At 36.7% G+C, this 19,354-nt stretch overlaps 14 protein-coding genes across 14 annotated transcripts; 8 read left to right on the plus strand and 6 right to left on the minus strand.

Annotated features, from left to right (window-relative positions):
* Window positions 1-217: 217 nt before the first annotated feature.
* On the plus strand, window positions 218-763 carry UPS1 (Ups1p; the record flags this gene model as incomplete). Its single annotated transcript, XM_003959851.1, has 1 exon — window positions 218-763. One exon carries the CDS (start codon window positions 218-220, stop codon window positions 761-763), a length of 546 nt encoding a protein of 181 aa, XP_003959900.1.
* Window positions 764-1,000: 237 nt separating this feature from the next.
* On the plus strand, window positions 1,001-1,831 carry HCR1 (translation initiation factor eIF3 core subunit j; the record flags this gene model as incomplete). The annotated part of the gene is made up of 1 exon (XM_003959852.1): window positions 1,001-1,831. The coding sequence occupies one exon, from the start codon at window positions 1,001-1,003 to the stop codon at window positions 1,829-1,831; it is 831 nt and encodes a 276-aa protein (XP_003959901.1).
* Window positions 1,832-2,310: 479 nt separating this feature from the next.
* ZEO1 (Zeo1p) lies at window positions 2,311-2,874 on the plus strand (the record flags this gene model as incomplete). Its single annotated transcript, XM_003959853.1, has 1 exon — window positions 2,311-2,874. The coding sequence occupies one exon, from the start codon at window positions 2,311-2,313 to the stop codon at window positions 2,872-2,874; it is 564 nt and encodes a 187-aa protein (XP_003959902.1).
* Window positions 2,875-2,947: 73 nt separating this feature from the next.
* On the minus strand, window positions 2,948-3,982 carry PEX13 (peroxin PEX13; the record flags this gene model as incomplete). The annotated part of the gene is made up of 1 exon (XM_003959854.1): window positions 2,948-3,982. One exon carries the CDS (start codon window positions 3,980-3,982, stop codon window positions 2,948-2,950), a length of 1,035 nt encoding a protein of 344 aa, XP_003959903.1.
* A 168-nt stretch (window positions 3,983-4,150) lies between these two features.
* Window positions 4,151-5,005, minus strand: MMR1 (Mmr1p; the record flags this gene model as incomplete). Its single annotated transcript, XM_003959855.1, has 1 exon — window positions 4,151-5,005. The coding sequence occupies one exon, from the start codon at window positions 5,003-5,005 to the stop codon at window positions 4,151-4,153; it is 855 nt and encodes a 284-aa protein (XP_003959904.1).
* A 1,016-nt stretch (window positions 5,006-6,021) lies between these two features.
* Window positions 6,022-7,734, plus strand: PIN4 (Pin4p; the record flags this gene model as incomplete). The annotated part of the gene is made up of 1 exon (XM_003959856.1): window positions 6,022-7,734. The coding sequence occupies one exon, from the start codon at window positions 6,022-6,024 to the stop codon at window positions 7,732-7,734; it is 1,713 nt and encodes a 570-aa protein (XP_003959905.1).
* Window positions 7,735-7,941: 207 nt separating this feature from the next.
* Window positions 7,942-9,807, plus strand: SAS3 (histone acetyltransferase; the record flags this gene model as incomplete). Its single annotated transcript, XM_003959857.1, has 1 exon — window positions 7,942-9,807. One exon carries the CDS (start codon window positions 7,942-7,944, stop codon window positions 9,805-9,807), a length of 1,866 nt encoding a protein of 621 aa, XP_003959906.1.
* A 101-nt stretch (window positions 9,808-9,908) lies between these two features.
* On the minus strand, window positions 9,909-11,390 carry TOD6 (Tod6p; the record flags this gene model as incomplete). Its single annotated transcript, XM_003959858.1, has 1 exon — window positions 9,909-11,390. One exon carries the CDS (start codon window positions 11,388-11,390, stop codon window positions 9,909-9,911), a length of 1,482 nt encoding a protein of 493 aa, XP_003959907.1.
* A 1,308-nt stretch (window positions 11,391-12,698) lies between these two features.
* Window positions 12,699-13,862, plus strand: KAFR0L01630 (3'-5'-exodeoxyribonuclease; the record flags this gene model as incomplete). The annotated part of the gene is made up of 1 exon (XM_003959859.1): window positions 12,699-13,862. The coding sequence occupies one exon, from the start codon at window positions 12,699-12,701 to the stop codon at window positions 13,860-13,862; it is 1,164 nt and encodes a 387-aa protein (XP_003959908.1).
* A 187-nt stretch (window positions 13,863-14,049) lies between these two features.
* Window positions 14,050-15,387, minus strand: PTC3 (type 2C protein phosphatase PTC3; the record flags this gene model as incomplete). Its single annotated transcript, XM_003959860.1, has 1 exon — window positions 14,050-15,387. One exon carries the CDS (start codon window positions 15,385-15,387, stop codon window positions 14,050-14,052), a length of 1,338 nt encoding a protein of 445 aa, XP_003959909.1.
* Window positions 15,388-16,045: 658 nt separating this feature from the next.
* Window positions 16,046-16,642, plus strand: PTH2 (aminoacyl-tRNA hydrolase; the record flags this gene model as incomplete). The annotated part of the gene is made up of 1 exon (XM_003959861.1): window positions 16,046-16,642. The coding sequence occupies one exon, from the start codon at window positions 16,046-16,048 to the stop codon at window positions 16,640-16,642; it is 597 nt and encodes a 198-aa protein (XP_003959910.1).
* A 77-nt stretch (window positions 16,643-16,719) lies between these two features.
* Window positions 16,720-17,859, minus strand: SHP1 (protein phosphatase regulator SHP1; the record flags this gene model as incomplete). Its single annotated transcript, XM_003959862.1, has 1 exon — window positions 16,720-17,859. One exon carries the CDS (start codon window positions 17,857-17,859, stop codon window positions 16,720-16,722), a length of 1,140 nt encoding a protein of 379 aa, XP_003959911.1.
* Window positions 17,860-18,405: 546 nt separating this feature from the next.
* Window positions 18,406-18,768, minus strand: IAI11 (Iai11p; the record flags this gene model as incomplete). Its single annotated transcript, XM_003959863.1, has 1 exon — window positions 18,406-18,768. The coding sequence occupies one exon, from the start codon at window positions 18,766-18,768 to the stop codon at window positions 18,406-18,408; it is 363 nt and encodes a 120-aa protein (XP_003959912.1).
* A 122-nt stretch (window positions 18,769-18,890) lies between these two features.
* Window positions 18,891-19,285, plus strand: CMC2 (Cmc2p; the record flags this gene model as incomplete). Its single annotated transcript, XM_003959864.1, has 2 exons — window positions 18,891-18,924; window positions 18,999-19,285. The coding sequence occupies 2 exons, from the start codon at window positions 18,891-18,893 to the stop codon at window positions 19,283-19,285; spliced, it is 321 nt and encodes a 106-aa protein (XP_003959913.1).
* Window positions 19,286-19,354: the final 69 nt, after the last annotated feature.

A 19,354-nucleotide genomic window follows, 5' to 3' on the forward strand; every position in this document is an offset into this window, starting at 1 on the left:
AAATCATTACCGTACACATGCATTGTACGGCCCATCTTGAAGCCAATAACGCTACTACACGCCGTTGCTATATTTCCCACCTCCGTCCTTTCCATGAGGCGTTATTTATAAGATATCGAACTCTGAAAATTCGGGATCTTGTTTCTTCCCAATGTCAAAAGGTCGAGGATAAGAAAAGAGTGTGATTAGAAGGAGGGAGGAGAGTGAATCTGATGCCATGGTGTTGTATTATATGAACAAACATGTCTTCAATAACGATTTTGCAAGTGTGTCAATGGCATTTTTCAACAAATACCCAAATCCCTACAATAAAAATACAATATCGATTGATGTGATACTACGGAGGATAGAATCGAACGGTAACCTGTTCAGTATAAGACTAATTAAAAAACAAGGGAAATTGCCCAGCTGGGTGACATTGTTCATCGGGGCCAACTCGAACATCACTGAGTCATGGATGATCGAGTATTCCACGGTAAACCCGAAGGAACAGACCTTGACGACGCTTATAAAGAACCTAAACCATACAAAACTACTCCAAGTGGAAGAACACACCCTATATCGGTACAACGGGGACATGGAGCGTACTTTTGTAAATAGCAAAGTCAAGTTCTCAAGCGGGTTCAAATTAGGCAACCACGACATCAGAAACAAAATAGAATCGTGGTCTCAAAACAAATTCGAAGAAAGCGTACACAGAAGCAGACTTGGGATGTCTCTTGTCATGCAAAAGATCGAGGAAGCTGCCCAAAATGAGCTTTAAACCGATGCCCATCTACTATGTATTCGATGTAAATACCCATAACGTAAGAAACGATTATACTACCATTTTTTTCTTTTTCTGAAATTTGGCACCCAACGCAAAAAGTTACGACGGACACCTGTAAAAATTTGAAAAGTTTAAGAGCCTTTATTAGTTGATGTGGTTAAAGAGATTTAGTGAAACATCTCATCGATCAGGTATCTTTCTCGAAGAAAACAGAAAATACACAATAAAGAGATGTCTTGGGACGACGAAGCTATCAACGGTTCTATGGGTAACGATGACGCTGCCTTGATGAATTCATGGGAAGATGAACTAAATTTCAATGATGGTGATGAACCTGTGTTGGAATCATGGGATGCCATAGAGGAGGAAAAACCAAAGCCAAAAAGTAAAGAAACCACTCCAAAGCCAAAGAGTAATAATAACAACAAGAAGGATAAGAAATCTACCGCTGACAAGGCTCTATTAGATATTGACACACTCGACGAAAAGACTCGTAGAGAATTAATAAAGAAAGCTGAATTAGAATCTGATTTAAACAATGCTGCGGATTTATTTGGTGGATTAGGTGTTGCAGAAGAACATCCAAGAGAAAGAGCCGCGAGAATGCAAAAAGAAATGGAAGCTACATTAGCTAATTCTAAACCAAAATTGACTAAAGAGACTCCATTTGAAGAACATCCACTATTTGCACAAGCCGAGACTAAGAGTGATTATCAAGATTTAAGAAAAGCTCTAGCTACGGCTATCACTTCCATGAATAATAAATCATCACTCAATTACACTTCTTCATTAGCCATCGACTTAATTAGAGATGTTGCTAAGCCAATGTCCGTCGAATCAATCAGACAAACTATCGCTACATTGAATGTCTTAATGAAAGATAAGGAGAAGCAAGAGAGACAAGCCCGTTTGGCTAAAGTCAGGGGTGGTACTGCTACCGGTGGTGCAGGTAAGAAGAAAGCAAAGGGTAAAACTAATTTAGGTGGTGCTTTTAAGAAAGACCAAGATTTCGACTTTGATAACAACACTTACGATGATTTCGGTGACGACGATTTCATGTAATCTCCAAAAGAAAACTCCAAATTTCAAATTCATAATGCTCTCATTTGACTAGCGATGTTTCTTTTCATAACCAAGATTCTTATAGAAATCAGGTTGATAAAAAGTATATATATTTAAGTACTATTGAAATTAAATCTGAATCAATTTAGTTTGTAATGTGCCGCTATTCGTGGTGATCCTCATCGCGTGGCTACAGCTTGAGGGATACCATCTTACAGCCTTCCTTCGACTTTCTAAGCATTAGCTTTCCTCTTTGCTAGCATTCGCGCATTACTGCGGAAAACACCCTTGGACATCAGCTAATTAGAATGACAGTGACCAATGTGAAAAGACAGGACATCCTATCCAATATATACTCACAGATGTCACCTCAAATTGACCCTTGAATAAACGTTTTCTTAAGTATATAAAGTATGAGATTCTTGTAAAACGAGCCTATTATTGCGAAGTAACAATATAATACACAGGGAATCTGAAACATGTCATTGCAACTAATTAGAGCTACCGTAAGAATAAGGCCTCAACTTGTTAGTATCAGAGCCTTCCAGACTACTAGGAATCCATGGAGTAAGAATTCCATGAAGGAAAGCCTGGAAGATATTAATCTGAAAGTAGGAAAAGCTGCTGCAGAAGGTATTGAAAAGACAGAAGATGCCAGCAAAAAAGTGAGTGAGAAGACGAGTGATGCATTCAAGCAATTTGAACAAAAATTTAATATCAACGAGGGAATTGATAAAATGAAGGATAAAAGTAAGAAATTGAAAGACGATATTATGTCCAAGGGACAAGAAATGAAGGATAATACCATGTCCAAAGGGAAGGAAATGAAAGAAGATCTTAAAGATAAGACTGATGACGCTATGGCCAAAGGTAAAGATATGAAGCAGGATGCTATGGTGAAAGGTAAAGAAATGAAAGATGAGGCCAAATGGAAGGGACAGCAAATGACTAACGAAGCAAAATTAAAAGGCAAAGAAATGGAAAAAGAGACAAAGGCAAAAGTTGATAATTTGAAAGAAAATGTAGAGGGGAAGACAAAGTAACATAAGAGTATCTGAATTTTATAATTACTTATCATGAAATGTATATATATATTTTGAAAAAATGCATTAAGATTTAATTGGATTGTTCGACACGTTCAATTTTGGAGTCATTATTGGTATCGGAATTAGAATTAGGCTTTCTTATTATAACTTCAATATAGTTAAATGGAACAAACCCAACGCTACCATTCTTGGTTCTAACTTTCCACCATTGAGAATCATTACCAAAGGAGTCTTTCTTTGATAAGATTGCCATTAAGTCACCTTTTTGTAAATTAACTTCAATATTAGGATTTTCTGGAACAAAATTATATATTGCTCTTGCAAATTCTAATTTTGTGGGATCAAGTTGAATGTTGTTATTATTTGATGCAAGTCTCTTGTTTCTTTCATTGACGTGATTGACAAATTTATTTAAAAGGTAAGGGAATCCAAATACAGCCATAAAGAAAAAGATCAATGGTTTCCAAGCTAACCTTCTTCTTTTTTTCTTTACTGGATCGTTATCTTTATTATTGTAACTCTCTTTGAAATCTTTAACGAATGAGCTCTCTTTAGTTCTTTGTAATCTCTTGATAAACTTGAAAATATTAAATATACCAAACATCCCACCTATAACTTCTTTCAATCTACCAATCTCTTCAGCAAACGAGACCAAAGTGAAAAAAGAATTGTAAGTGGCGAAATAACTAGATTCTAACATATTAGCAAACCCATTTATCGTCCCTATCAGATTCTCCAACAATTGGAAAGTTGCTCTCGTTGATTCTGTAAGTTGATTAACACCATTCATACCACTGTTATTAGTGAACCCCATATTATAACCTGAATGTACACCTAACCCGTAAGCGGAGTTCATACCGTAACTAGAGCCCATATATGGGTTTGGTTGCATGTATGAGTTTGTTGGAAAACCTTGAGCGTATGGATCAGGGTTGTAAAACGTTGGCTGTTGATTTTGAATCATTTGAGGAGGTGTAGTGGTCGGCAGTGGTGGAGGCGTTTCATCGCCAGGGTTGTGATTATCTGTTGTTAAATGCTGCACTCTTGGCGTACTTGATCGTGACTCCCAAGGTTTTGGTCTGGGATTTAAACTTGAACTTGACATGATGCCGATTTATCTCTTTGTCTTGCAGGAGTTGCTCATTGATACTAGCATTTTTTTTATATTGGACGGACTATTTGATATTTGAGTCAAAAGGAAAAGAATGTATTAGAAATGATGTATATACTATATTATCGAGAAGACTAAACTCTAATTACTGATTACAAGTGTTCATAGGACTGGGAGATGGAGTTGAAATCCAGTTTTCCTCATATTGGGCAAATTCTCAGGAGTTGTTTCCACATCGGAATCAGAACAGGACGAATCAGAAGAAGAATCAGAAGAAGAGTATGATGACTCCGTACTGTGTTCTTCAATTTTTTTCAACTCCTTCGTAGATATTCTCAATATTCTGTTTTTAGGTTGGTGGTGGTGGTGGTGATGATGGTCGTGACGGGCTTGTTTCAAATCGTTGAATTGCGTTTCCAATTCGTTAATCTTCCTTATGAGTTGATTTTCGTTCATTGTATTTATAAGACGCTCGTTTTGTAATTTAAGTTCATTAACTTGTAATTCCAGACACTTAATCTTCATATCCATGTCATTGATTAAGGCGGTGTTATGAAAACTATCCAGTGGGTCGAATTCTGTGGATGTGGACGATATGAAACTAAAACGGTTATTAGTATTATTACTGCTTAGATTTCTAGTCTTGCCGTAGTTCAAGATATCGTTATCCTTTTCTAGTTCTGCATTGAATTCATGCACGTTATCTCTGATGATTGGGTCAGTCGCACTGGAAATTGAATTACTGTCGAACTTCGTAGTCTCTTTCAATACTTCATTCAATAGATGAGAACTGTGATTAGCAAGGTTGATGGGACGTTCTGTTAGAACGCGGACGAGTTTTGTGTTTCTAGAGGGCAACCCCACCGGCAACATCCTTGGTCTTCCCGTTCTCCATGTTATTTTCCTCGAAGGCGGATTCCAACTTGAAGTAGATTCCCATAATCTAACAAAATTTTCTTTATTTTGCTCATCCAAGCATGATGATATTCTCGACGACCTCATTACCTCACTCACCATGTTACTTGAGTTAGTGGATGTTAATAGTAACTAGAGTTTCTTTGCTTTTAACATAACAATTTCTTTGTCTCATTGCAACAACCGAGAAGATCCATTTTTGTTGTCATATTGCCCGTTACAGTAAAAATAATAAACAAAAACAGTGCCAATCGAAATCAAAGAAAGTACCGTTAATTGGTCGTATATATATATATATTGTGTATACTATGGTATGTAAGGTTGCCACTTGCTATTTACAGACTGATGCTAACGTGTTTTGTGTTTTCATTACAATTGTAGAATCCACCAGTCGATCAATTGCGTGTACCATTTCGTCTTGATTTGTATATTTCTGCGGCAGATACCTCAACACTTCTTCGAGGGTCACACTATATTGCTGCTGCTGCTGCTTTTGCTTTTGCTCTTCATCCGGAGCGGAAAGTCGCTGGGATATAGTCTTGATCTCATTCAATGTAGTCAGTATATTATCCATCGCAGCACCCAACTCTCTACTCGCATCATCGCTCATGTCTATTGCAATACCCTTCCCTCTGCCTCAAACACAGCAAGAAGTATCGCACCAACTATGCCTTATATATATATATATATATATGTAACACACAAACCACACCACGTCGTCCCTCTCTGTTCCTGTTGCCCCCAAATGCTGTTTTTTTCTTCAATCTCATGATGCTCAGTTTCATGTTCGTCTTGCTTTGAAACAACACACCGCAAATCGATCCACAGTAGTGTATACATACACACACACATGGTCCAGTACGTCTCATAGTGGTGCCCATCACGTGCTAAGACATACACTAATGGCGTCATCTTGTAGCAGAGAGACACACAGAAAGAAGATCTTCTTTGCACGTCAGTTGATCATACCCATCGCTTCATACGTTTCAGATCACGTGATGGTCAATATTTGTCTCGTCCTGCTGGAAAATTTTTCTATTCGAAATTAAAATTAGTGTTAAATAAATCTACGTATAGGAAGATAGTTGAGCCACTAGACAAGAAAGAACAACAGAATAATGTCTACTGAGGATACTGAGAGGATGCTGGATCGAGATGACATCTCGATGAGTGGTGACGATGTCATTCCAAACGCTATAGTGATTAAGAACATCCCATTTGCCGTCAAGAAAGAACAACTTTTGGATATCATTAGTGATATGTGTTTGCCTTTGCCTTATGCGTTCAACTACCATTTTGATAATGGTATCTTTAGAGGTCTGGCATTTGCTAATTTCACCACACCCGACGAAACTATGCTTGTTATCGAGAATCTCAATGGTAAAGAAATTAATGGCAGAAAATTGAAAGTTGAATACAAGAAATTGTTACCACAAGCAGAAAGAGAAAGAATAGAAAGAGAGAAGCGTGAAAAGAGAGGCCAACTCGAAGAACAACATCGCTCTGCATCAAATTTATCACTAAATTCCTTAACCACAACAAACAACGTCTCTTCCTCTACGCAGTTATTCGCAAATTTCATCAACGGTAGCACTACTTCTTCAGCGGTTCCGTCTGGCGTTACAGGTGCCGCCACATCGGTTTTGTCCCAACAGCAACAACAACAACAACAACAGCAGCAGCAGCAGCCCTTACTATCAGCACAGAGCACTTCGAATTCTTTGTCGCATCATTTCATGAAAAATCCTTCCCAATCGTTTGGTAATATTTCTCAGCAACAAAATTTATTGACCACAGAACGTTACTATGCTCCTTTACCTTCTGCTACTACAGTCCCTATCCCCCCTCAACAGTTAGATTTTAATGACCCCGACACTTTGGAAATTTATTCTCAATTGCTACTATTCAAAGATAAAGATAAATATTATCACGAATTAGCATACCCAATAGGACTCTCGGCAAATCATAAACGTATTATCAACGTCCTTTGTTCCTTCATGAACCTGGTGGAAATCTATGACCCTAGATTCGTTATCATTAGAAGAAAAATCTTAGATTCTGCAAATTTACAATCCCATTTACAACAACAAGGTCAATTACCAATGATGCATCCCTTGCAACCAAATTCAACAGGTGGTTCTTTGAATAGATCACATTCATATACCAGTCTCTTGCAAGCTCATGCGTCCGCCGCGGCAGCAGCAATCAATTCTTCCAATACATCTACCACTACCCACAATAATGTCAACGATATAAATAATCATAACAATAACAACAACTCTACCATGGCCACTCCCGGGACAACTTCCAACAATACAACGGTAGGGTTACTAAATAATGCCGCAAATACCCTACCAACAAACAATAACAATAATAGCAACAGTGCGTCGTCTACTCCAAAATCTTCCTACTATATGCTACAACAACCACAATCTCTAAACTCTGCCGCACACTCACTCTTAAATCAATCGCAACAACAACAACAACAACAACAACAACAACAACAACAACAACAACAGTCTCCAATTTTTGCAAACCCAGAACAACAACAATCTGCGACACAACAGCAGACATTAATGAGACAACAAGCTACAATGACTCCATCTTCAAGAATTCCCTCCGGTTATACTTCATCAACTTTAATCTCACAAATGAACCCTTTATTAAGAAGCTCAAATGTAATGTCTCCAAATTCAAGAATAATGTTACCACAAAATACAAATGGTTCTATTCATTCCTACCATGATGCAGATGATAACGAACTAGAACATCATTTGTCTCGCTCTTTAAGTGGATTGGACTTAACGAACGCCAAGAAAAATGTCTGGTAACTGATGAACACTTTTCAATTCCCTTTTTGACGATAATGAAAACAAATATTTTATGTCTTTTTATATCTTTATGTATGTATGATTCCTCCTGATGTGTATAATATGATAAATGGTACTATTAATAAATAAAAAATGAAACGCGCAATATAAGACAGGCAAAAAAAAGTAAATAGTGGCGAAAATTTAAGACAAGGCAGAAGCAAATTGATGAAATTTAGTGCTTGGAAACTGCCCAGAGACTACGAAAAGGCCAATTTGTTGAACGATAATGTTCGATTCATACCAAATGGCAGTGATGAGGTGGAAACAGGCGATGGTGTATGCTTGTTACCGAGATTGATCAAAATACGTTATGATCCATTGAAACTATTAAATAATTTTGAATTGTCGTCTTCAACTGTACAAGATTATCTGAACACGGATATCAGTTACTTAGATGAGGAATTGCTGCGGCCTGTAAATGAAATATATTATCGTGCAGTATACCCTTACAAGAAAGATTATATGATAAAACGTACAACGCCAACTTTACAAGATAAACAATTTTTCAATGACCTATTAATACAATCAAACTTATCAAGATTCTTCAATGCGAACATATCACTCACATTTCCACAGGCCCTTTCTAAGATTCCTAAAAATTCAAAACTCATGATAAAACCCATTAAGGCATCAAACGTAAAGTACATTTTTATCAATAATAGCGAAATCAGGACTCTATATCCAAGTCCGTTCCCAGAACATATCAATACAAACCAAATTGTGCATATTTGTGAAAATTGTTTGAGCTACTTCTCCTCAAGATTCACCTATAACAGGCATAGGGTTAAATGTCAAGGCAAGAAGCCCTGTGGAACAGAGATTTATAAAGATGGCTCTTTATCAATCTTTGAAATAGATGGACGCATATTCCCAAAATATTGTAAAAAATTGTGCCTACTATCGATTTGTTTTTTGAAATCGAAAACTCTATATCATGAAGTGGAACCGTTTATATTTTATTCACTTTATGTGGACGATAATTTTGTAGGCTACTTTTCAAAGGAAAAATTAAACTCTACAGACTATAATTTAAGTTGTATACTGACACTGCCGACATTCAGAAGAATGGGGTACGGTAATCTATTAATGGAATTCTCATATCTATTATCAAAGAGGGAATTCAAGTTGGGCACTCCTGAAAAACCACTGTCTGATCTTGGTTTAGTAACTTACAGAAATTTCTGGAAGTGTAAGATTGCTGAAGTACTCATTGATTTAAGGAATGAGTTTGGCGATTCCTTTAATGTAACATTAGAAGAAATTGGTTCGTTGTGTGGGTTTCTACCAACTGATGTCATATTTGGTCTTGAACAATTGAGTGTTCTATATCGAAGAAGTGATAGTTTCATGATATACGTGGATAACTGGACAAGAATTGAAAAAATAAATGAAAGGTGGATGAATAAAAATCGACAGTCATTAAAAGTAGAAAACCTAATATGGAAACCCGTAATCTTTGGACCTACTTCTGGTGTTAATGCTGTCAATTACAACATGGTTGAGCCGCTAAGTAGTAATATTGATTTTGATTTTTTCAATAATAGTATCTCTGAACTAGTAAATTTCATGAGTGACGATATTAAAGAATCAAGAGACATTGAGGTGACGACGATGGAAAAGATAAGGGAGAAAAATGGTACCGGTGAAAAATCGGCAGTGGATATAGAGGATGGATGGGAGCTATGCTTCAAAGACAAGGCAACTCTGACACATCCAATAACTTCCGCTCCAAAGAGAAACATCCCAAAGGCTGTTGTAGAAGAGCTTCCTGGTCTTCTGGATGAGGTGATAGATGATAGGAGTGACGAAGACAAACCCGAGGAAGCGATTGAAGATGAGGATGAAGAATACAAGGAAGATGAGATGAGCGGAGACGATGTTGAAGATGAAGAAGCTGAAGAAGAGGATGTCTTTGAAGAAGAAGAAGAAGAAGAAGAGGAAGAAGAAGAAGAAGAAGAAGAAGAAAGAGAAGAATCTCTGCCGAGCGATACCAGTGACTCTGAAACTAGTTTTGTATCATTTGAAGAATAGTACATTACTTCCCTTAATTGCATTTATTAATCGATATGCATCATTAATTATAATTTGGATTTTATTGAACTAGGAAGGGGAAACGAAAAATTGTATAAAAACTATATAACATCATTTGAAATATTCTTAAAGCCAGGTAACCTATTTTCATTGGTAGTAATTTTATTCTTATTAAATATTGGCTCTATTGCTTCATCAGAATGCAAAGGATCAATATTTTCAGAATGAAGTAATCCATTTTTGTTATCATTCAGAAAATTTATTCTGGATTTGATTTCAACTTCTGATTTTTCCTTTAATAAAATTGATAACTCTTTGATAGATAAATTTCTAATTGAGTTTTCGATTAATAATTGGTCTTCATCAACGGTCCAAACCTGTTGTGGTGAATAAAAATTCAGATTATGTGGATGATGGTGATATGGAGATGGAGAAGGACTTTGATGATTTTTTATAATTTGTTTATCAAAAAATGTATAAGTTGAGGGGAATTGATGAAGCTCTTTTGCTTTGATGATTGAATCTTTCTTTTGGTTTATCAAATTATTAGAAATATTGATAATAGAAGATTTTCTTGAATTGTTATTGCTCGAAAAATTGAAAGATGATCTTCTTGAATAGACAGAAAATGAATTCTTCCTCGATTTCGAGTTCACCAATGTGGTATTCAGCGCAGTAGTTAAATTTGGTGAGGAATAATGTGGAGTGAACGAGCTACGTCTTGATCTAACGATAATTTTGGGTATAAAGCCAATATTTTCTTCATCTGGAGTTGGATCATCGTTTGTCTTGAAGGATGACTTAAAAGACACTGGTTGTGATAACTTTGGTCTAGTCGTTACAGAATGAGAATATGATCTTGGCTTTAAAAATTTGGTATTTGAATATGTCGCACCGTTAGAATTTGAATGCTTCATTGCTACCGTAGTACTAACTGTTTGGACATGATTGATAGATGGCACTATTAAATTCAAAGACGGATTACCATCTACTTTTGGTGGCTTAGTGGCATTAAAATTTGACACAGATATATTAGAAGAATATGGACTTATTAATAAAGCGTTACTTGGGCTACCCGAATGAGAATTTTCCTTAACAAATTCGTCAAGGTTACTACCTTTATCTAGGGCGTTAATGATTGCATTATAATTATTAACATCAATTAAAGCGGTTTTATTCGATTTTAAATTACCAGATTTCAATCTTCTCCATCTAAATTGACACGCATTAGGAGTTCTATTCTGGAAATAGTTTGCAATTTCCTTCCAACCAAAATTTTTCACTTCTTTCAGATGTCTTAATAGTATATCATCTTTGGGATCCCAAGATGATGGATTTTTACTATTATTGGTATTAATACTGATCAAATTTTCATTACTTACGGTGGAAGATCTGGAATCGTTGGAGTAGTCATTAGAAGAAGAAAGAATATTGTTACGAGGTTCTGGTGTATTAATAATAGGTAATGAATCTTGAGTAGATTTCATGGTGACATTATTATATAGTCCCACATGATGGTTCAACGACGATTTTGAAGCATGTGACGTGGTGACACTGCTCAAAGCAGATTTTGGAGCTGGCATGAGAACAGTCTAGAAGGAAAATGATGTAGATAATCTGACGGCGACAACTTCCAATATTGAAACGAAGATGAATTTTTTTCCAGCCTCTTTATTTTTGTGGATGAGTCTTATCGAATAAGCTTCACTGAGGGATTATTTCTAAACGATGAAATTGAGACTACAATACAGGCTTGATGTTTATACAAAAACTTCAAACAGTTGTAAAAACGCTTGGTATATCAAAAATATGTATATCTAAGTTGAAACGTAAGTGATTAGAAGTCAAAAATAGATGAGATGAGTTGCGATGAACCGTCGATGAGTTTGGTTTTTTTTTTTTCACCTGTAGCGCATCTTTTTTTTTTTGCGTGTCTCTTTAATCAGTTTTGGGCATCTCGGCTGCTGATTCAAAAAATTTGGAGTTTCATCAGACGAATTTCCTCTTTTGGAAAGAAAATCATCAAAACAGTATAAATTACCCTGTTTGGGGAGGTGGAGTTGTGCTGTCCAATATTTTTCCGGACATTGGTTACCAGAAAGGGAAACTCGGTCGACTACCAGGGCTTGTTCCTGCAGAGTATAGGGCTTGGCTTAGAGGATGGATCGACGGCCCGGATTTGGATGAGGGCTGGGTCGGATTTTTTGACTACGATTTGGAGTCGGGTAAACAATTTAGCCGCCGAATTGTTCTCAGAACTATATATATGTACTTGAAAGTTTTTATTGTCATTGAGTATTCAATGCTAGCAGCCGCAAGCACGGCAAACAAATGATATTGCTGAAATCTATCTTCTCTCTGGAGACTCTCCCTGATGTTCTCATTATCGTAGGTGGAGAGCAAGTTATTTTATCTTTTTAGATATTCCAGATTGGTTACATGAGGAAAAGTTGAGCAGTTGTTATCACTGTTCAACTCTCTGTTTTCGAGTGAAAAGTTCTTTACAGTCAACAAAATATCCTTACCAGTCAAAAAAGACCATTGAGAAAGAAACAATTAACTAATAACAACGCAATAGCCCACTCAGCCATATGTTTCGCAGAATTTCTTACATTTACCGCGGTAACTGTCCATTCCACGTTGAACAATTAATGCCAGACAGCGGAAATGATCAGAACTTACACTTTTGACTCTTCCTGAGAACATGCATGGACATGTTATATGATCTAATTGCAATGCATCAAGTCACCATGCTCAACTTCCACTATTATTTAACACATCATGTTAATGACGCTCCTTTCCGTTGTGACATAAACCTCAAATTTTTCATCTCGAAATTTAATGCAAAAAAAAAATATAGTTGTAGGAAAAATCCATAAAATATAACAGTAATGAACCATATAAAATCCAGTATACTAAGGGCTATGCCAATGAAATATTATGATATCGGATTTAATATAGTAGATCCTATGTTTCAAGGAGTCTACCATGGTAGGAAGTCTCACGATTCTGACATATTACACGTCCTTAATAGGGCTACAAGACATAATGTAAAAGCCGCTCTATTAACTGGCTCATCCATCGAGGAATCAAAAGAAACAATCCAAATGGCCTCTCAGTTAAGGGATAAGACAAATATGAATCTTTATTACACGATAGGTGTCCATCCATGTTGTGTCAATGAGTTTTGTAACACCAAATCACAATCATCTACCATAGATAACCCTTCAAATGATCACGATTACAATAAACTGTTACACGATACTATGTGGGACGATTTATCGTATCCAAAAGCCAAGTTAAAAGAATTATATGAACTCTATGAATCACAATTAGCCAGTTCACAGTATTTCAGAGCCATAGGAGAAATAGGTTTGGACTACGATAGATTGAATTATTCCTGCAAGGATTTGCAACTACTCTTTTTTGAAGAACAGTTGAAGATATCCTGTTTATTGGGCGAAAAAGGTGACAAATTACCACTTTTCTTACATATGAGGAACTGCGGTACTGACTTTATTAAAATTTTATCAAAGTTTATAAAGGGATTCACTGATAACGAAGATCGTTTCGAAATGAAAAAACTTATTAACACCAATGAACCGATAGTGTATAGATTTCATCCAGAAAGAAAGTTTGTTGTACATTCCTTTACTGACACTGTTGAAGATATGGAGAATTTGCTAAATCTTTCTCCAAATTGTTACGTTGGAATGAATGGTGCATCATTCAGAAATGATGAAAATATAGAGGCAGTCAAAAAAGTTCCAATTGACAGATTATTACTGGAAACCGATGCACCTTGGTGTGAAATTAAGAGAACTCACTCATCTTATAAGTACCTACAAGATTATAAAATGCCTTTTAATTCTGTAAAAAAAGATAAATTGGCCAAAATAGAGGAAATAGACTGGGAGGAATATATGATAAAATCTAGAAATGAACCTTGTACCATGGAACAAAACGCTATCGTTGTTTCAAATATCAAGAATCTAGAATTAGCAAAAGTTGCAGAGGTAGTCTGGGACACGACATGTTCCATTTATGGTGAATAAATAATTTGGTATTTTTTTTTACAAACCAGGCTTATAGAAGTAATATGTAGGGATGTATTTACTATTACTATGCGATGTGATAGATTCGTGATTTATATACACATTAATGAATATTAGAAGTGAAAAATAAGTGATAATAGAAAGAGTTTTAATTTTCCAATTGCAAAAGAATAATATTATTAGTAGACTATTCAAGTTCTTCAAGCTTAGTATCTGTTTCATCTAAATGATGGTCTGCATCGTTATCAGTATCGTCATAAGGAAGGGTCTCACCTGCAGCAGCATCACTTAACGAATGTAACATATCAGCTAGAGCTGATCCATGAAAAAATTGCTGAGGTTGCTGTGCCCTGCTAATCTCAAGACCCGCCTCCAATAATGACTCAATAGAAAATAAGTTTATTGGATTTCTAGTAGGATTTGAATACTCTGGTTTATTTGACAGTTCTTTAGTATGTTCTTGGCTATTCTGTTCAGGTGGCTTTGTTGTGACATCGAATATGGTCTCATCATCAGTAAAATTATAATAACTGAAAACCATTTTCCTTCTATTTTCAAAAGAAGTCGGACTCTCCGTCTTCTTACCTCTCACTCTTGTGAACCATTGATCCACCGTCTCCCCTTGCTTCAACAATGCTACGATTGTGACACTCATATTATCACAGCCAATTCCTGTCCCTTCCGTTGTTGGTGAACAACAAACATCGATTATTCTTGATGCAATATCTTCCAATGACATAGTACCCAAATTTATACCATAATAGACTAAATCGACGCATTCTTGTGAAGACAAACAATCCCAGATACCATCACATGCCAGTATTATAAAATCATCATGGTCATAATTAATTTTATGTTCAAGGATATCTGGTAAGGCGGTAACAATTTGTTCATGGGGTAAAAGAGTAGAATTTGATTTAAATTCAAAATCTCCGATGGCTCGTGAAAGTGCCAAGTTCCCATTAACACGATCCATTTCGACAAACCCATTTGCTGCTACTATTCTCGAAGTTTCATTCAACAAAGAAGGTTTGTGGTCGTATGATAATGCTTTGCCCCATCCATCTACTGCCAAAACGGTTCTGGAATCACCAGCATTGGCACAAATAATATTTTGATGAGCCTCTGAAATGACAATCACCGTCGCAGTAGACCCACTGTGATCATTATACAAATCAGTATCATTTTGAATCTCAATATCTGTATTCAAAAAAGTTTGTATCAGAGATAATTTCAACTTAGAACAATTATATTCATTGAAGCAAAATTGATTCCGGAAAATATCTACCAACTTGGTACCACAATATCGTGCCACACCATCGCCACCATGTCCATCGAATATACCATACAATGCCAAATGATCGATGGATGAATCATCATTGTGAAAGACGTTTTGTTCGTTTATATGTGCGTCCTCCATAGTCATTCTCCAACCCTGTATGGCACAGAACCCAAAGCCCGTCAAACGATCTGATCCAGACTGCTTTTCCTTGTCAATTATTGGATTCGATAGTATCTGTCCCATTAGTCTTACTTATTCCTTGTCTACAATTATCTATAAAACTGTTTCTTGACAAACGAAACTTTTCATTAATCGGCCCCCTTTATGTTGTAAGATTTAAGCTCGGTGAGAATTACTGTGAACACATATGGAATACAAGCTAAAGAGACGGGTACTATGATCAGCTAACACTGGGCATATCGACGCATCTTGCCAATTGAGTGGTGGCAGCTGGGAAAACCAGGAGAGACACGAGGGTTCTGCGTATCGGGGACAGTGGTGAGTGATGTTTGTCGTCTGAGAAAGAGATGAAGTCTGCCCATTCACTCATATAGTAGGTGTATTCGAATGCTACAAGCAAGAACCCACTCCATGGAGCGCTGTATACCTATCATTTGGTGCTCTTTGAACTCTTCCCAGTGAATGTCACGAGAAATTATGTTAAGATCCTCAAAATGGACACTTTGAGATGCTAAAAATCGCGACAATCATTAAGACTACCCCAGAGTCGTGAACTTAATGGTCAAATTCAATGGCTGCGAATATTGCAGTCGGCTCTTTCTTGTTATGTGTGGTTTTCATCTTCGATAGTAATAGTCGCACAGAAAAATTTTTGTTAATTTAAAAAAAGATGTAAATAAAGCATCGCAAAAGGGTCCCTCAATAGTAAACACAGTGAATAATGCCTCAATATACGACGGGTATACCATTTCTATTTGGTATAGCAGCTGCGTCATTAGCTACAGGTTACTACCTCGGTCAAACGATTCCAAAACTGACTCCTACGGTTCCAAAGAAGCCCTCGAGCAAAACTGTTAAAGTCGAAGATATTGATGGCGATGGTGAAGAAGACGAAGACGAAGAAGAATCAGACTATGAAATAGACTCTACAAACTTAAATAATATGCCTGGGGAAGTTAGAATGGCTCTTGTCATCAGACAGGATTTGAAAATGGAAAAAGGTAAGATTGCGGCACAATGTGCCCACGCTGCGCTATCTTGTTACCGTTTGATAACGAATCCAAATAAGCAATCGTACAATGCAGAACTATGTAACAGATGGTTGAACCATGGTCAAGCAAAGATTACCTTGAAATGCCCTAATAAAGAGGTTATGGATGAACTTTACGCCATGGCTCTATCTCTCGGAGTGAACGCAACCGTGATCCATGATGCTGGTAGAACCCAAATTGCTGCTGGAAGTACTACAGTTCTTGGCTTAGGTCCTGCTCCTAAATCTGTTTTGGATCAAATTACCGGTGACTTAAAATTATATTAAATTGAAACAAGGGAAATTCTTTTTTTATTTTTGTTTTTGTATATCTCATATATGTATATATTGATTAATTATACCCATTATGCCCACCTTTGAACGACCACGGAATTGGCTAAATCTGCTTCTTCTATTGTTTGGTTCATATCAGTGATTGCTTTCACAGGGAAAGCATGGTTAATGGTGAAATTCCTTATATCTGCAGTATTTTTCTTGATGTGATCATAAATCATTTGCACTTTATCTGTTGAGAAGCAACGTAGGACTTCCCTCTTACCAGTGGCATATCTGATTTGAACAGACGTATCTCCTTTTAATGGAGCTTCTTTGACTTCTTCTTTGGTCTTTGGAGCTTCTTCTCGTAGTGTTGGAGTTGAAGGCTCACCAGGAATTGGCGAACCCAATCTTTGACCTTCACCATGGAAACCACCTAATTTTCTCTTCGGTGGTCTGTATGATTCGTCCAATTTCTTGAAAATACTAACGTCTACTTCTTGGCCCAGTTCCACATTTAATAAGTTCAATGGAGCTCTACCTTGATTTAACTCATTCAAGTAGAAACTATTTGCTGGATCATCGTAACGGAAAAGAGGTCCATCACCAACTTGGAACCCTTCTTTCCAGAAAGTAATTTCTCTTTTGACCTTCTGCACCCTTGATTTAGATTCAGGTTGATCAGCTAGTTGACTTGGTGCACCTAAAGTCGACCCTAATCTGTAGCCTCTACCGGCAAATTGATGCTCACTGGACTTATTACTGCTACTATCAGATTCATTTTCTTCATAAGCATTTCTCTTTGCCTTCTCCAGAAGATCCTTTATCAAAGAATCAGAATTATTTGTTGGATCCGTGACCTCTAAACCTGATGTCTCACCTCCTGCAAATGTGTTTCTAGGCTTATCCTCATCGTCTTCTTCATCTGCATTATGTCTAACCATATCAGAAAAACTCATGAATCTGGAATTGTTAGTTGACCTCTTCATAGAATCGTTTGAATGCGATGAGTTTGATGCTGCAGGAAGTGGACTCTCTGATAATGGTCTTGGTTTCTCCATTGACGTCTCTCGATCATGTCTAACATCTTTGGATTCCATCTGGTCAGCATAGTAGGCATTCAAAGCTGATTCTAATCCCCCAAAGGCTTCGATATATTGCTTAGCAACGCCCGATGATGTACTTGTAAGGGATACGAATTGCTCAATATCTTGAGATTGATCAGACATGTTACTATAATATTTCTTGTCGAATTGTGTGTAATTAACCTCTCTCAAAACTGATCAATGTGGTCTAATGAACTCGAACTTGATTGTTTTATATGTTTTTTCAAATCAACAACTAGTTCGCCACCCATTAGAAAACTTTCATAAATTTATACAACAGCTGAGCGCACAACGCTATTTCAATAATTTATATAGTAGAAGATAGTAGCGTAGCTTTGCATCAAAATTTTATATGTAGCGCTTATATGACCTGTATAATGTGTGATGCAGTCTGTCAGGTGATCTCTTGAAGTGGAGGTCCAGGAAACGAGGCGATGACGTTATTTCTGTGGTAAATTTGCATTGAAACAGTTATATCTTGACAGTATATCCAGTTATCTGAAGTGGTTAATATGGTTAAATGTGGGATACGGTATGTGGTTTGAGTTCCCACTACTTTGACCTGAGGATCTCGATGTCTGTGACATCTTTCCACCAGACGTCCACCAATGCTGATCGCTTTTTTAGAGACATATCACAGATATAAGAACCTTGGAAGACCTTAGTGAACTAGACTTTAGTATCAGTAAGCATCTTCTTGAACTCATCGTTTGATGAAATATCCAAATGCCAGCAAGTCCCAAATACTCCCATCGACAGTGTACCGAGAGTAAATCCTGTAATACCACCCACTGTCGAACATAGAAGCCTGTTATCAACTCTAACATTTGCTAATCGTACTCCACTGTAAAATTGCAGTGGGTTAGTTTTTATTACTACTGGTTTTAGCTTACTTTGAAGATATCTTGCTGAGGCCAATGTCAATAGTGCACTACCGAAAAACTTGATCATCTGTACTTTTCTCCTATGCTTGTACTCTGGTACCATCAAAGTCTCACCCCATGGTGTTTGCAACACACCTGACTTCGACATACTGTCTGCACCTCTGTGTGTTTACCTTTGGCATCATGAACTTTGTTCACGCACTAATAAGGGAATATTTTAAAGATTAGAAATCAGGAAATCCATACTATGATGATCACTTCAACAACACCATGCATCCACAACTTGAGGCCGAGAGATTTCAATGTATGTACACTTAGATAGTTTTATTCTGTATAACGTGCTATAACACTTGCTAACATGAACACTTTTTGCATTAGCATGTCGAGAGGTTATCGAGGCATTGAACGAATGCCACAAGAAACAATTCTATAAGAAAATGTTTGGAGTATGCAATAATGAGGAGGAGGCTATGAACAAATGCTTGAAAGAAGCTAGTACCACTGCAGTCAGCAAGGCTACAATTGAGAAGAGAGACAAAAGGAAGACTTTAGAAGCTAAATGGAAGAAGACAGAAGATGAGGAAAATGAAGAATACAAGATCTTGCAGATTTTGCTAGAAAGAGCAAAGCATAAGAAGTTTGGTGAAGATGATGGCAAGAAATGATACAACAAAACCTGTAAATATGAAAAATGCTTTCTATGAGAAAATTATTTAAAATGTATATATTATTCG

Source organism: Kazachstania africana, chromosome 12 (genome assembly GCF_000304475.1).
Source record: "Kazachstania africana CBS 2517 chromosome 12, complete genome".
In the NCBI taxonomy this organism is placed as follows: Eukaryota; Fungi; Ascomycota; class Saccharomycetes; order Saccharomycetales; family Saccharomycetaceae; genus Kazachstania; species Kazachstania africana.